Source organism: Martes martes (assembly GCF_963455335.1).
Source record: "Martes martes genome assembly, chromosome: 17".
Classification (NCBI taxonomy): Eukaryota; Metazoa; Chordata; class Mammalia; order Carnivora; family Mustelidae; genus Martes; species Martes martes.
This window is the reverse complement of record NC_137905.1, coordinates 49,897,010-49,910,043: the sequence shown is the minus strand read 5'-3', so window position 1 is coordinate 49,910,043 and position 13,034 is coordinate 49,897,010. Positions and strand designations below refer to the sequence as shown.

Here is a 13,034-nt window from a genome sequence, read left to right as displayed (position 1 = left end):
CAGATGTGGCAAAATGTTAACCCCCGGTGAACACTGAGTTATTATCATACTAGTCTCTCAACTTTTCAATGGGTTTTCCTACATTCCGTTTAGAAGCGGGGGAAAAAGCCAAGTTACAGGTATCTCCAGTCATGGGCAGAGGCTGACGGGCAGCAGAAAGCAGCAGCAAATGTGCTGGCGAAGCTGCCGCGACAAGCAGCACACGGAGCCCGTGCCTGGGCCTCGGGCCACACGCAGCGCCTCAGCGCTAGTCTCCCAAAACCTCGGGGGGAGTCCGTGGAGCCAGATCCTGTCATCACCCCCAGTTTACAGATGAGCAAATGGCAGAGCAATGATCCCAGACTTGGTCTAACTGCAGATCTGAAGCTCAATATCACTACTCCAAAATGCCTGTCCTAGCTAATCTGCTTCTTTAAGTCCATCAAGAGGAGAAAATGCCACAAGAACCCCCAGACAGGGGAATGCTTAAATGATCTGTGATCCAGCTATTTCCTGGAACATTATGCAGCAATTACATGTCATGTTCTTTGAGGGAGATTCCCTCTGCTTGCTAGATGGGATGCTGCCCGATTCATGAATACTTAAAACCTGTTGCTCTTCAAATTAAAAAAAAAAAAAAAAAGTCATATTTTCATGAAGTAGTTAATGGCAGGGAGCACGCTCACAAAGCAATGTCTGGCTCAAAAAGCAGTGATTCTCAAAAAATGGTCCTCCAACCCACCTCTAGGTCACTGAATCCTTTTCCTGCAGGAAAACAGGAGTAGGTAAGCTGGTAAAGTCAGGGCTCTTTTGCCTCATCTAAGTTATGCTAGAAAAATTTTAAGAACTATCATACTGCATACTCTGAATTATGTAAAAGTAAAAACCAACACACAAACGCAGAGCAATAAGGCTATCAGGAAACGCAGGAGACCATCAACAGTGGTATTCACTAAGGGGAAGGTCAATGAATCTTTAAATTCTTTCTTAGAGTTTTTAGCACTTGTTGAAGTTCTATGAACATGCCTAAATTTTATGAAGAGGAAAAAAATTCTTTTAGGGAAAAGAGCACACAACTCCCCTGCCACACATGCTAAATTCATAGATATCACATTTAAAATATTTCTCTCCTGAAATTCTACAAAAGTAGAATTTCTAATGCGGGATGAGGGGAAGTATGTAATAAAATTTAAAGGCAGGAAGGCAGGCGGGTGGGCAGGCAGGCGGGCAGGCGGGCAGGCAGGCAGGCAGGCGGACAGGCGGGAGGGAGAAAACAATGGAATTAAGGTGTTCCAGGTTGAAGACCACTTATTTAATCAACAAGTAATGCATATCGTGTGGCACACTCAGAAGAACAGAGAAGCCTACTCCCAGCAAGCTGAAATGTGCCTGAGAACTACCAGGGAGGTCACATTCAAAGGGCTACTGGTGGGGGGGTGGGTCTTGGAAAAAGGAGGACAAGCTCCAGAGGCAAGGAGGAACGCGGGGTACATTTCAGACCACATGAAGAACACATGCAAAGCAGAGAAATACAAAGAAATTCCGCTGGTAGGAATGCAAGCTGGTGCAGCCACTCTGGAAAACAGCATGGAGGTTCCTCAAAAAGTTGAAAATAGAGCTACCCTACAACTCAGCAATTGCACTACTCGGTATTTACCCTACAGAGGTAGTGATCCGAAGGGGCACGTGCAGCTGAATGTTTATAGCAGTAATGTGCACAACAGCCAACTATGGAAAAAATCCAGATGTCCATCGACAGATGAGTGGATAAAGATGTGGTATCTATATACAAAGGAATACTATGGAATGGAATACAGCCTTCAAAAAAATGCAATCTTGCCATTTGCAACGACAGCCATTTGCAAAGACATGGATGGAACTAGAGGGTATTATGCTAAGTGAAATAAGTCACTTTCTCAGTAAAAGAAAGACAATTACCATATGATCTCACTGATACGTGGAATTTAAAAAACAAAACAGAGGATCATAGGGGAAGAGAAGAAAAAATAAAACAAGACGAAGAAACCAGGGAGGGAGACAAACCATGAGAGACTCTTAATCGTAGGAAACAAACGGAGGGTTGTTGGAGGAGCGGGGGCGGGGGGATGCAGTAACTGGGGGACAGGCATTAAGGAGGCACGTGATGTGATGAGCACTGGGTGTTATATAAGACTGCTGAATCACTGACTTCTACCTCAGAAACCAGTAATACATTATATGTTAACTTAAATTTTTAAAAATTGGGGAAAAAAAGAAATTCAGCTTGTATTCTCGTAAAACAATTTAAAAATTAATCCTTGTTGTAGTATAAAACAGAAAGTGGGGAGAGGAAAGGAAGAACGAAGGGAGAGAGGGACAGAGGAGAAAGGGACGGGCAGACCGCCGTAACAGTCCTGTACACGGGAGGGGGCGAGACCGTGGCCTGCATCTGGGAGGCAGTGAGGCAGCCAGAAGAGCTTTCTGGTCGAGAGCTGCCATGTAATCAGGAGGGACTGAGGAGCGTGATGGTGGGGAAGCGGAAATGAAACGGAGGGGACAGAGCTCAGAGATGACAAAGCAGAAGTGACAGACTTGGGAACTGATTGGAGATGACCCTGAAGGTTCCTTGGTGACAGGGTGGACAGTGGCACAGTCTCACAGAGCTTTAAGAAAAGCAGCAGCTTGGTAGTGGCTGGTGGTGAAGCCTTAAACCCACAAGGATTCGCAGGCAAAAGGGCAAGGAGAGGCCCAAGCGCATCCGTGGACAGCAAACCATGAGTCACGGGCTGAGAGTGAGAGAAGCGAGGTGGGTGGGGCAGGTCGAGGCCACTGACGTGCTCAGCTAGAGGGCAGGTGGGTGACGTCCCCGCACCTCGGGCTACGGCAGGCGAGCCACGTGAGGAGACCACTCACATGAGGCTCCCAGAAAAGGGAAAGCTCTCCCTGACAGGAGAAAAGCAACTAATACACGCTGAAGCAATCAGGGAGTAACGCTACGGGGAAAGAGTAGCTTAGTGCACACCACCGCCTTCCCCAAGGCAGCAGCGCAAACGCTGCCAGTGACGGACAACCTGATGTGCCGCGCCACATGGTGTGATGCATCGAGGACACAGCGTCGCTTCCCTGCTGTTTCTGCCCAAGGTGCAAATACGAACCTAATCATGAAGAAAACAGCCCCAAGCCACCAAACTGACGAGGAACCTACTACAAAATAATGATCTGTATTCTTTAAAACTATCAAGCCCATGTGGTGCCTGGGGGGCTCAGCTGGAAGCATCTGCCTTTGGCTTGAGTCATGATGCCGGGGTCCTGCTCAGCGGGGAGCCTGCTTCTCCGCCCCCCACCGCTCCCCTGCTTGTCCTCTGATAAATAAAATCTTTAAAAAACAAAAAACAACAATAAATTATCAAGGCCATGAAAAATAGACTAAAGTGTTCTAGATTAAAAGAGACTAGAGGCTTGACAACTAACCTTATTGTGTGGACCAAAATAACTTTTGTGTTTTGCTATGAAGGACATGACTAGGACAATTAATAAAATAAAGACATCCACAGACTGGGTAGGTTAGTGCTGGGTCGGTGCTAATGTCCTGAGTGTGACAGCTGCTTGGTAATTATGGAAGAGAATGTTTTTAGAAAATACCCACAGAGGCAGTTAAAAATAAAGGTGCATCAGATCTGCAAACTTCCAAATATTTTAGAAAAAAGATACAAATAAATATACAGAAAGGATGGTGCAGGGAAACTGGTAAAATCCTTTTAAGGTACCTGGGAATTTTTGTAACTTTCAATTTGTTTAAACTTAAAATTTTTATGCCTTTCCAATAAGTCTAAAATAATCTCAAAACCAAAAGTTCAGGGGCGCCTGGGTGGCTCAGTGGGTTAAAGCCTCTGCCTTCAGCTCAGGTCATGATCCCGGGGTCCTGGGATCGAGCCCCACATCGGGCTCTCTGCTCAGCAGGGAGGCTGCTTCCCTCTCTCACTCTGCCTGCCTCTCTGCCTACTTGTGATCTCTGTCAAATAAATAAATAAAATCTTTAAAACAAAACAAAACAAAACAAAACAAGTTCAGGAAAAAGTGCCCTCCCCCACCCTGAGCTGACATAAAGTGTCTCTCTGAAGTGCTAGGTCCACAAGTACAGGCTTCAGTCACCTGAATCGAATCTCTGTGTAGATTTTCTCCTTACCCAAGGGAGAGGTGCCAGAGAGAAACGGACATAAAACCAGGGTCAAAAAGACAGACAGGGAGAAAAGGCTTTGGGAACAGAATGAACTAACCCAAGCTGCAAATCTGCTTCGATTAGGTGAAGTGCTTACTGTGACTCAGCCCTGGTGTGTTATAGAGAAAACCCTGGAAAGAACTACAAAGTCTTTAGCAGGCTTCAACTTGAAGACTATTTTCCCTGATTTGGCACATCCTAAGTAAATATTAACGCCGTCGTGCAGCTTAACAGGATGCTGCTGAAAGTGTGTGCAGAGCCTGGGACACACACGGTACTGAGCATCGCCGCAGAGAACACTGGAATCAGAGAGAACACAGAGCAAGGCTCTACCCCCGACCCTGGTTTCGAATTAGTGTGAGCCTGTGTTCCTGAGCGCCCCCGTCAATGCTTCACGGCTGACAGAAACACGGGCCTGCGACGCCGGCTTCTCCTCCAAGTCAGCAGCTCCAAAAGCGCTCGTGAGAAAACCCGAGGGAAACAACGGCATGAAAACGGAAGCTCCAAGGGTTTCCAAAGAGAGATGGAAGAGACACATCATGGGATCCCACTAAATGAACGAAATGGATGTTTTCAACACAGGGAAAATCTCGTCACCGCAGGAACAATGTGGAATACATGAAGACGGCTGGCGCATTAGCACCAAGCTGTCAGTGGACTTCAAACAGAGCTACCTGACCAGAAGACAGCCAAGGATCCTCTCAGGGAAAAAAAAAATCTGTCAATAACAAATCTCAGGCACCTGCTCAATGGCCAAGGGCTGTAACGGTCACCACCACTCCTGCGCTGTGTTAAGCCAAAGTACACTAGCACGTGTGTCCAGTGTGGCACTGGGGACACAATGCTAATACGACGCTTCCCCTGCCCTCGAGCCGCTGACAGACCCGTGAGGACCCACACCAACAGGCTGCCCGCTGTGCCAGGGAGCTGACGGAGCACAGAGGGGCACCTCACACCAGCCGCAGCCGCAGTCCTGAGAACCGGAGGCTCTGCACACTGAAAGGTCGAACAGATCCCATATGTCAGCCTCAGAACCACGCGCAGATGGAGGCCCTGCAAGTCTGAAAGCTGTCCAGACGGCTAGCTCCTTCTCAGAAAGCCTCTCACATTTAAGGTGAGATGATCCCAGAGTCTCCAAACGGCTCAGGCCTCTGGAAAGTACCCCGCAGGCAGTGAAAGCCGGCATCAGCTCTGAGCGGCATTCTTACCTGTGGCTTCGATGTACTCAATACATCGCTCAATAAAAACAGGGATGGGCTTCTCTGGAGTCACGACAGTTGTCAAAGGCACCCCAAAGTAGTTACTCTCCCAGGTTGCCTTTGTGATGGATGGCCGGGGTTTGGGCTTTGGTTTCTGTACAGGAAAGAGAAAAGAAAGCACAAAAACAGAGTGAGTATCAACTCAACAGCTCAAACATTGGTAAGGCTTCTAGAAGGGAACTTACGGTGGTGTGGAAACTGCTGGAAAGACTGTGAACAGGATAGAGACCTACTCGTTCTTCTTCTCACTAATTTTGTAATTTCTAGCCTCCAAATATCACACAAGATGCCAGCAAGCTGACACACAGTCACACCTCCAGTGTGAGACTGCATTATCAAAACAAAGGTGTTTATAAGAAGCAGGCCATGTTTAGTTAATAACAATGAGATGACTATCCACATCCTTTATCAGGGGTGCCTTGGAGTAAACAGGAAGTTTTCCAAACATCCCATATGGATAATGAATGTTTTATACTCAAGGATGGCTAAAATCTTTAAAGAGATAACAGACAGAAATGAGAATGAGTAATTTCCTCATTCCAGAAAAGAAAGAGAGCATGCATTCTGCTGGGGCTGAAAGCTCCAAGGGAGACCCTCCTTCACTACATTGGCCTGGGGTTAATCCTCAGCGGCTTCGGAATGAGGGAAGGGTGAAACCAACTAATCAAACAGGACAAAGAAAAGAATACTTTGTCCCTTGCCCAGCAGGTCCCTTCCTTGGCAGTAGGCAGAGCAGCAGCAGGGTAACTACTACGATTTGAGGGCTCACTAGGTGCCAAGCAAGTCCCAAATACTATTTCTTTTAAACCTCAGGGCATTCCACTTTACCGAGAAAAATGTCCCACACACCCACCCAAATGACACAACTAGTAAGTGCCAGCGCTGGGAGTCAAACCCAGGAGGGTTTGTCTCCAAAGCACACGCTCATAAACACTATTGAGATACTCTGTTCCCAAACTGATCAATCCTTTTATTTTGAAGCTCACGTGAGGAAAAATGCTCTAAACAAATGGTCAATTTCCTAAAAGCCACAGAAATACACCTGAAATTTTGGCCTTTCGGTAAAATAGCTAGGTGAGCATCTTTCCGTAAAATATCTGAGGAGGAAGGTAATCAAAGGGGATCAAGGTAAATGGACTCAGGTGTAGCTCCAGCAATACAGTTTCATCTCCAAGTTAACGAGACCAAATTAGAAGAGCAGATAGAGGGGCATCTGAGTGGCTCAGCCGGTTGAGCACCTGCCTTCTGCGTAGGTCATGATCCCAGGGTCCTCAGATGAGTCCTGTATCGGGCCCCTGCTCAGCAGGGAGTCGGCTACTCCCCCTGCCCCTGCACCTGCTTGCGCTCTCTCTTGCACATGCTCTCTCTCAAATAAATAAATAAATTTTTTAAAAAATATTTTATTTATTTATTTGACAGAGAGACACGGTGAGAGAGGGAACACAAGCAGGGGCAGTAGCAGAGGGAGAAGCAGGGCTCCCTCAGAGCAGGAAGCCCAATGCGGGGCTCGATCCAGAATCCTGGGATCATGACCCGAGCCGAAGGCAGATGCTTAATGACTGAGCCACCCAGGTGCCCCCAATAAATAAAATCTTAAAAAAAAAAAAAAAGAGCAGATTACAAATGTATACAACCTATGTAATTTAAAAGCATTTAGGGGGGCACCTGGGTGGCTCAGTGGGTTAAAGTCTCTGCCTTCGGCTCAGGTCATGATCCCAGCGTCCTGGGATCGAGCCCCGCATCGGGCTCTCTGCTCAGCAGGGAGCCTGCTTCCTCCCTTCTCTCTCTGCCTGCCTCTCTGCCTACTTGTGATCTGTCAAATAAATAAAATCTTTAAAAAAAAAAAAAAAGCATTTATGGGTGGGGCTCATGAGTGGCTCAGTCAGTTGGGCATCCAACTCTTGACTTTGGCTCAGGCTGTGATCCTGGGGCTGTGGGATTGAGCCCCACCGCAGGCTTTGCGCTCAGAGGGGAGTCTGCTCCCCCACTCCCACTGCCCCTCCCCTGCTCACGCACCTTTGCACTCTCTCTCAAATAAATTTTTAAAAAAGTGTTTAGGGGAGGGGCGCCTGGGTGGCTCAGTGGGTCACAGCCTCTGCCTTCGGCTCAGGTCATGATCTCAGGGTCCTGGGATCGAGCCCCGCATCAGGCTCTCCGCTCGGCGGGGAGCCTGCTTCCTCCTCTCTCTCTCTCTCTGTCTGCCTCTCTGCCTACTTGTGATCTCTGTCAAATAAAAAAAATAAAAATAAAAAATAAAAAAAGTGTTTAGGGGATCTTTGTATAAATCCACTAAAGGGGACATCCACCTAGCTTCTAGGTCAGGGTCAACCATTTCTCTTTCCTTATCCTGCCCATCCTCATTTCTTCTGGCACCTCTATTTATATTGGGAACAAATCACTTCCTGTTTAGTCTGAGATTCTTTGAGGACTTCCTGTGCAAACAAGCAGCAAAAAAAAAAAAAAAAGAACAGTGAGAATAAAATGTGCACGAAAGAAGGAACAAGCCCATGTGGGCTGGGTCAGGCATTATCTGTAATGAACACCCAAAGGCAAAGACAATCCAGTCTTCACAGAGCTGGCTAACTTATTCAGTCAGGAAGACGAATGCAATGGAAATGGATCCTGGGGTCCCAGAGAACCATGCCCTCCACAAGGCCTACCCCTGTCCCTGTCCTACTCCCCATGAAATCAGCCACATAGTCTCTCAGGTTGCAGGGAGTGGCTGCCCCTATCTCTAGGCTCTGACCCAGACTTTTCACCAAAGAAGTAAGGAAAAGCAAATTGATGATTTATGATGTATCTTTACATGAGATAATTTAACCAATCTAGACTCGGGCATCTTCTACTTAGAAGAAGTACAACAGAAAGAATTTAAGGGTTGACATCTTAACAGACCTGGGTTTGAATCCTGAGAGACAAGTCCTATGACCCTGGGCAAGTGACTTAGCATCTCAGGGACAGCACCTCCTCACAGAGGGGTCTGAGGGTGAAATGTGTGGGACGTGGCTCAGGGCCTAGCAGACAGCAGCCATCCAATAATTTGAGGAAAGAGAGGGGGGAGTGCTTCTGTTGTCACACATTGTCGCAACCGGATAACCATGAGTCAAGCTATGGTCTCCTTTAAAAATGCCATTCAGTTTAAATTATTAGCTCCAGAATCTGCATATACAAGGAAGCCCGTCTGGATTTCAGCAACATTCTTTTTATCAATCTCAATCCTACAGAATTCGCCTGTCAAAACTAATATAACAACAGCACTGTGCTTCAGTAAAACTGATGCTTCCAAATAAACTGTTAAGGGATTAAAAAATGGAAACAGATAATAAATTTTAATCTTGTACTTCCTCTACCTTCTCAATACGACAAGAAGAGGTGTGTTCTAACAATCTAAGTTAGCTAGAAAATTTACCCTCCATCAACCGAGTACTACGCACTGGACCCCTGCTTATGTTCTTTAGATTTCATTCCAGATTCAAAACAGATCTGTTTTAAGAACCCCATTTTACAGATGAAGAGCTGAGTCCTAAAAAAAATTCAGTTACTTGCCCAAGTCAGTTCTGACTCCAAAACCTGTGCTCTGAGTCACTGTGATTCGCTGCCTTCCTCTGAAAGTTCCCAGGAGAGGCAGAATGAGTTAATGGATAACAGAATAAATGATTAAGAGTACACTGTCAACCTGGAGAATTTCTAAGGTAATAAAGACCCACTCACATAAAATCCCAGGGATCTTTAAGCTGGAAAAGGAAAGAAGAGAGAACTATGCAGTTATTTCAAATAGCTATAGGACTATCCATTGAAAGAGATCATTTTATATAGTTCCAAAGGGTTATGTTGGGAGAGATAAGAGGAGAACATAGATAGGCAATTTTGGCCAATATAAAGAGAAATTAAAAAAAAAAAATCCCCAGCTGTTTAAAAAGGAAGGGACTGCTCTGTAAATACTCAAAGCAGAGACCGAACTACCTGCCATACCCATTGTCAAGGAGATCCTGCCATGGAAGGCTGAACTGGACAACTGCCCTTATCCCCCTCACCCCAGAGAATCCAAGATCTAGTTCAGTGCCTTTATTTATTCAGCGTACAAAATGCGGGAACAGAAAGTAAGCTGTGGCAACAGCACCAACTCCCCCTGCTAAAGGAAATGGATTCACTCTTATTTAAACTGTGATTTACCGAATGTCCAAACACCTCCGAGAAGTAACTGAAGGCTCCGTAGGGTGTCACAAAATTAGGATGGGAATTCTTGCACAACTAGTTCTAAACTTTTCTAGTAAGGACGTTAGACATCATGGTGCACATGAAGAGGTGGGCCAGACTGCCGATGTAACAAGCAACACATCAGGCACCTGAAGGGTTACTGGGCACATGTCAGATGGAAACGCCACTCTTTTGAGTGGCCTGCCAGCTGTCTCAGTCCCCGGTCAGACATGGGTCGCTCATTATGGAGTCCCTGGGGCACTCAGAGCAGCAGGCCCCTGGAGAGGAGAAAGTAATACCATCCCAACATCAATCTTCTTTTGAGGGCACTCACATAGCAGACTGAATGGAAAAAGGCATCTAGCCAGAGGAAAGCAAACCCTGAGAATAATCGACACATCTGCGGCTCTCAGTTGAGTCTTACTGGGTCGGAAACGGAAACTGGTGATTAACTAGGAGTGGCCCTGTGCAGGACACTGCTAGGTGCTCTGCACAATTATCTGAAACCTCACCGCCATCTTCTAGGTAAGGGTTATCAGCACCATTTTATTGGCAAGAAAATGGGCTCAGAGAGATTCACACCCAGTGCTGAGAGCCAGGACCCAGAGCCTAGTGATCTATGAACACCAAAGCCCCTCTCTGCCCTACGAGAACTCCACGATGGGATGCCATGACCAAAACAAAGCGCTGGGTCAGTCTGAGCCACCTTCATCTGTCCGTTTGGATAGATACATTTTTTGAGTGAGTAACACAGTCCATTGTTCTTTACTTCAATTTCCTCAAAAACATGTCTGATTCTTAGTCTTGGTAATAACCAGGTGGCAAAGAAAACAAAGAAATGAACCAATAGTTTACACCAGTGTGGCACTGCAAAGAAACAGTGACGAACTTGCCGCTGGCCCCTTGGCTTCTGAAACAAGGAAAGAGCATCAAGGGAAACTCCCAACTTTGTCGGACTCGGAAAACATCTGTCACCTGTTCGTGGGGTGGTAAGCCCACTCCATGGCCCCTCCGAGTCCACAGAGGCAAGAAAAAGGTTAAGAAGCCAGCCAAAGAATGAGAAGCTTCCAATAGGCTGCAAGATGACTGGGTTCCAGGGCCTGACATGCAGAAGGCACTCATTAAATTTCCTGAACAAAAACAAGTTTCCAATAACGCACAGGGCCGATATTTCTTTACATTTTTTTAACTTTAGCTGAGATGAGGACGATCTCTGTGTGTACAGAGGCTTTTTCTTCTCCTAACATAGTGATGTTCTCCTGAAGACATGAGGAGGTGAGGCTCAGAAGGTCTTATTCACAGCGACAGTACACCCAAGACTCTCTTTAAGAAAAAAAAAAAAACAGCTGAAGTGATCGATTCCCTACAACACTGTGTGGACACTGAATAAAGGACAGTCATTTATGTATACTATGTTCCTGCTGGAGTCAGTTCCTAGAGAGCAAGGATCTTAGCATTTTTCTTTTTTAATGAATTATGCCCGAAGTCACACAGCAAACTAGCAGAAGAGCTAATACTACGACCAGTCATCTCTCACCCTCAACCAACTTACAATCCAATCAGTAAAAGAAGAGATATATCCCTACCAAATGAAGCCGATCTAGATATCAGATGAGTTAACAACTGAGCCACAAAGAAAAAGAGAGTCTCCCAAAGACTCCAGTGGGGAGGTCAGCCATTCTTTCTGGATAAAGAACATTCTATCTTCCGTGGGAATAGCAAGTAGTTATTTAGTGACCCTAAGCTGACAACCTCAAATACTCTCCTGGTCTCTATAAAATACCTTCAATACATATAAAATTACTTATCTAGACTTTAGAGTCCGAAAATATGATCACTACAGTTGTACCACCTAGCACAGTCTTTTAAATGCTTGGTAACCCAACTAATGAAGGAAATAAAAAACAGAACAGAAAACAGGCTCTTGGAGTATTTTTTTTTTTTTTTTTTAAGGACAAATGTCAGGGACCTGGGTGGCTCAGTTGGTTACGTGTCTGCTTTCCAATCAGGTCATGATCCCGGGGTCCTGGGGCTGAGTCCCACATCAGGCTCCCTGCTCAGCAGGGAGTCTGCTTCTCCCTTTACCCTTCCCCTCTGCTCGTGATCTCTCTCTCACTCTCAAACAAATAAATAAAATCTTTTTTTTTAAGATTTTATTTATTTATGACAGAGATAGCAAGAGAGGGAACACAAGCACGGGGGAGCTGGAGAGAGAGAAGCAGGGAGCCCGATGCCGGGGCTCAATCCCAGGATCCCGGGATCATGATCTGAGCCGAAGGCAGATGCTTAACAACTGAGCCACCCAGGCACCCCAGTAAAATCTTTAATAAAGGACGAATGCCATATACTGAATGTAGTCTGGAACAGGGACGGTGTCCTCTGAATGAGGACAATTTTCCCTCTCTACAGTGATTTTTAGCAAAGCCCTAGAGAGAAAGAGAGAGAGAGACACACACACACACACACACACACACACACACACACACACACACACAGGCATGCCCGCAGTTTGCCAAGTTGTGTAGTGGGAGACCCTGGGCTGAATGTAAGTGGTAGGAATCAGAAAAACCTAAAGATTCCATACACTGCATTACTATAGATTCCCCACAAAGCACCTTCTTGCATTCTATATTCAACATTCCAGCTTTCTGATTAGCAACGATTCTCTCATAATTTCCAATAGATCTTCAAAAGAACCTTTTCAATCAAGTTTCTCACTTGTGCCCTAAATGTATTCTTGGTTAACTGGTGCTCCCCCTTCTGGCTCTGCAAAAAAAAAAAAAATCTAAGCCCAAGTTTAAGAGAAAACCTGATGGCGTTCTTCTTCTCACTGGCAAAGCCCGTTATGAAAGCACAGATGCTTACTAGACTTGGGCCCCGTCATGCTGGCAGTCAGTATTATGACCCAGTCACCCAGTCTTGGAACATCTTTATTTAGGGATAGAAGAGGAAGTAGCACAAAGTCTCGGCCTTCCTAGCATCCCTACTCCTCTGCCATGATGGAAGAAGAAAGACATGTCATCCCCTCATGGGCCCCAAATAAAGTGAGACCACAGCTTTTCTGCTCTAGAAAGGTGTGAAGTCTGGCAAATATGGGTCACTCCCTGCCGCTGTCTCAGACTGAACAGCCAGTGCGACAGGGGGCTAACTGGAAAGGAGGGCCCACTAGTTCTAGGAAAGTTTTTTACACACATCCTGCCTGATCCAACACACACTGGATTTGGACTTCTCAGAGTTCTAGGTCAGTTTTTACCTGCTTCCCTCCTCTCAAATACTGAATCAAATGCATTCAGAAGACCTTTCTCGATGGAAGTGGAGGTGATTCTTCACTCCAGCTGAAATACTTCGCGTTCCTACCAAGATACTTCAGTATCGCTAGGTGGTGGACAAGAACAAGTTGG

The 13,034-nt window shown here is 46.0% G+C and overlaps 1 protein-coding gene across 1 annotated transcript in view; it reads right to left on the bottom strand.

The window, feature by feature from the left end:
• The window catches only part of ARHGAP35 (Rho GTPase activating protein 35), a 123,812-nt gene that overhangs the window by 55,414 nt on the left and 55,364 nt on the right, over nucleotides 1-13,034 (bottom strand). The window contains exon 3 of the mRNA XM_080829184.1: nucleotides 5,386-5,530. Coding sequence (XP_080685310.1) covers nucleotides 5,386-5,530 — 145 coding nt within the window. The remainder of the gene's footprint in view (nucleotides 1-5,385; nucleotides 5,531-13,034) is intronic.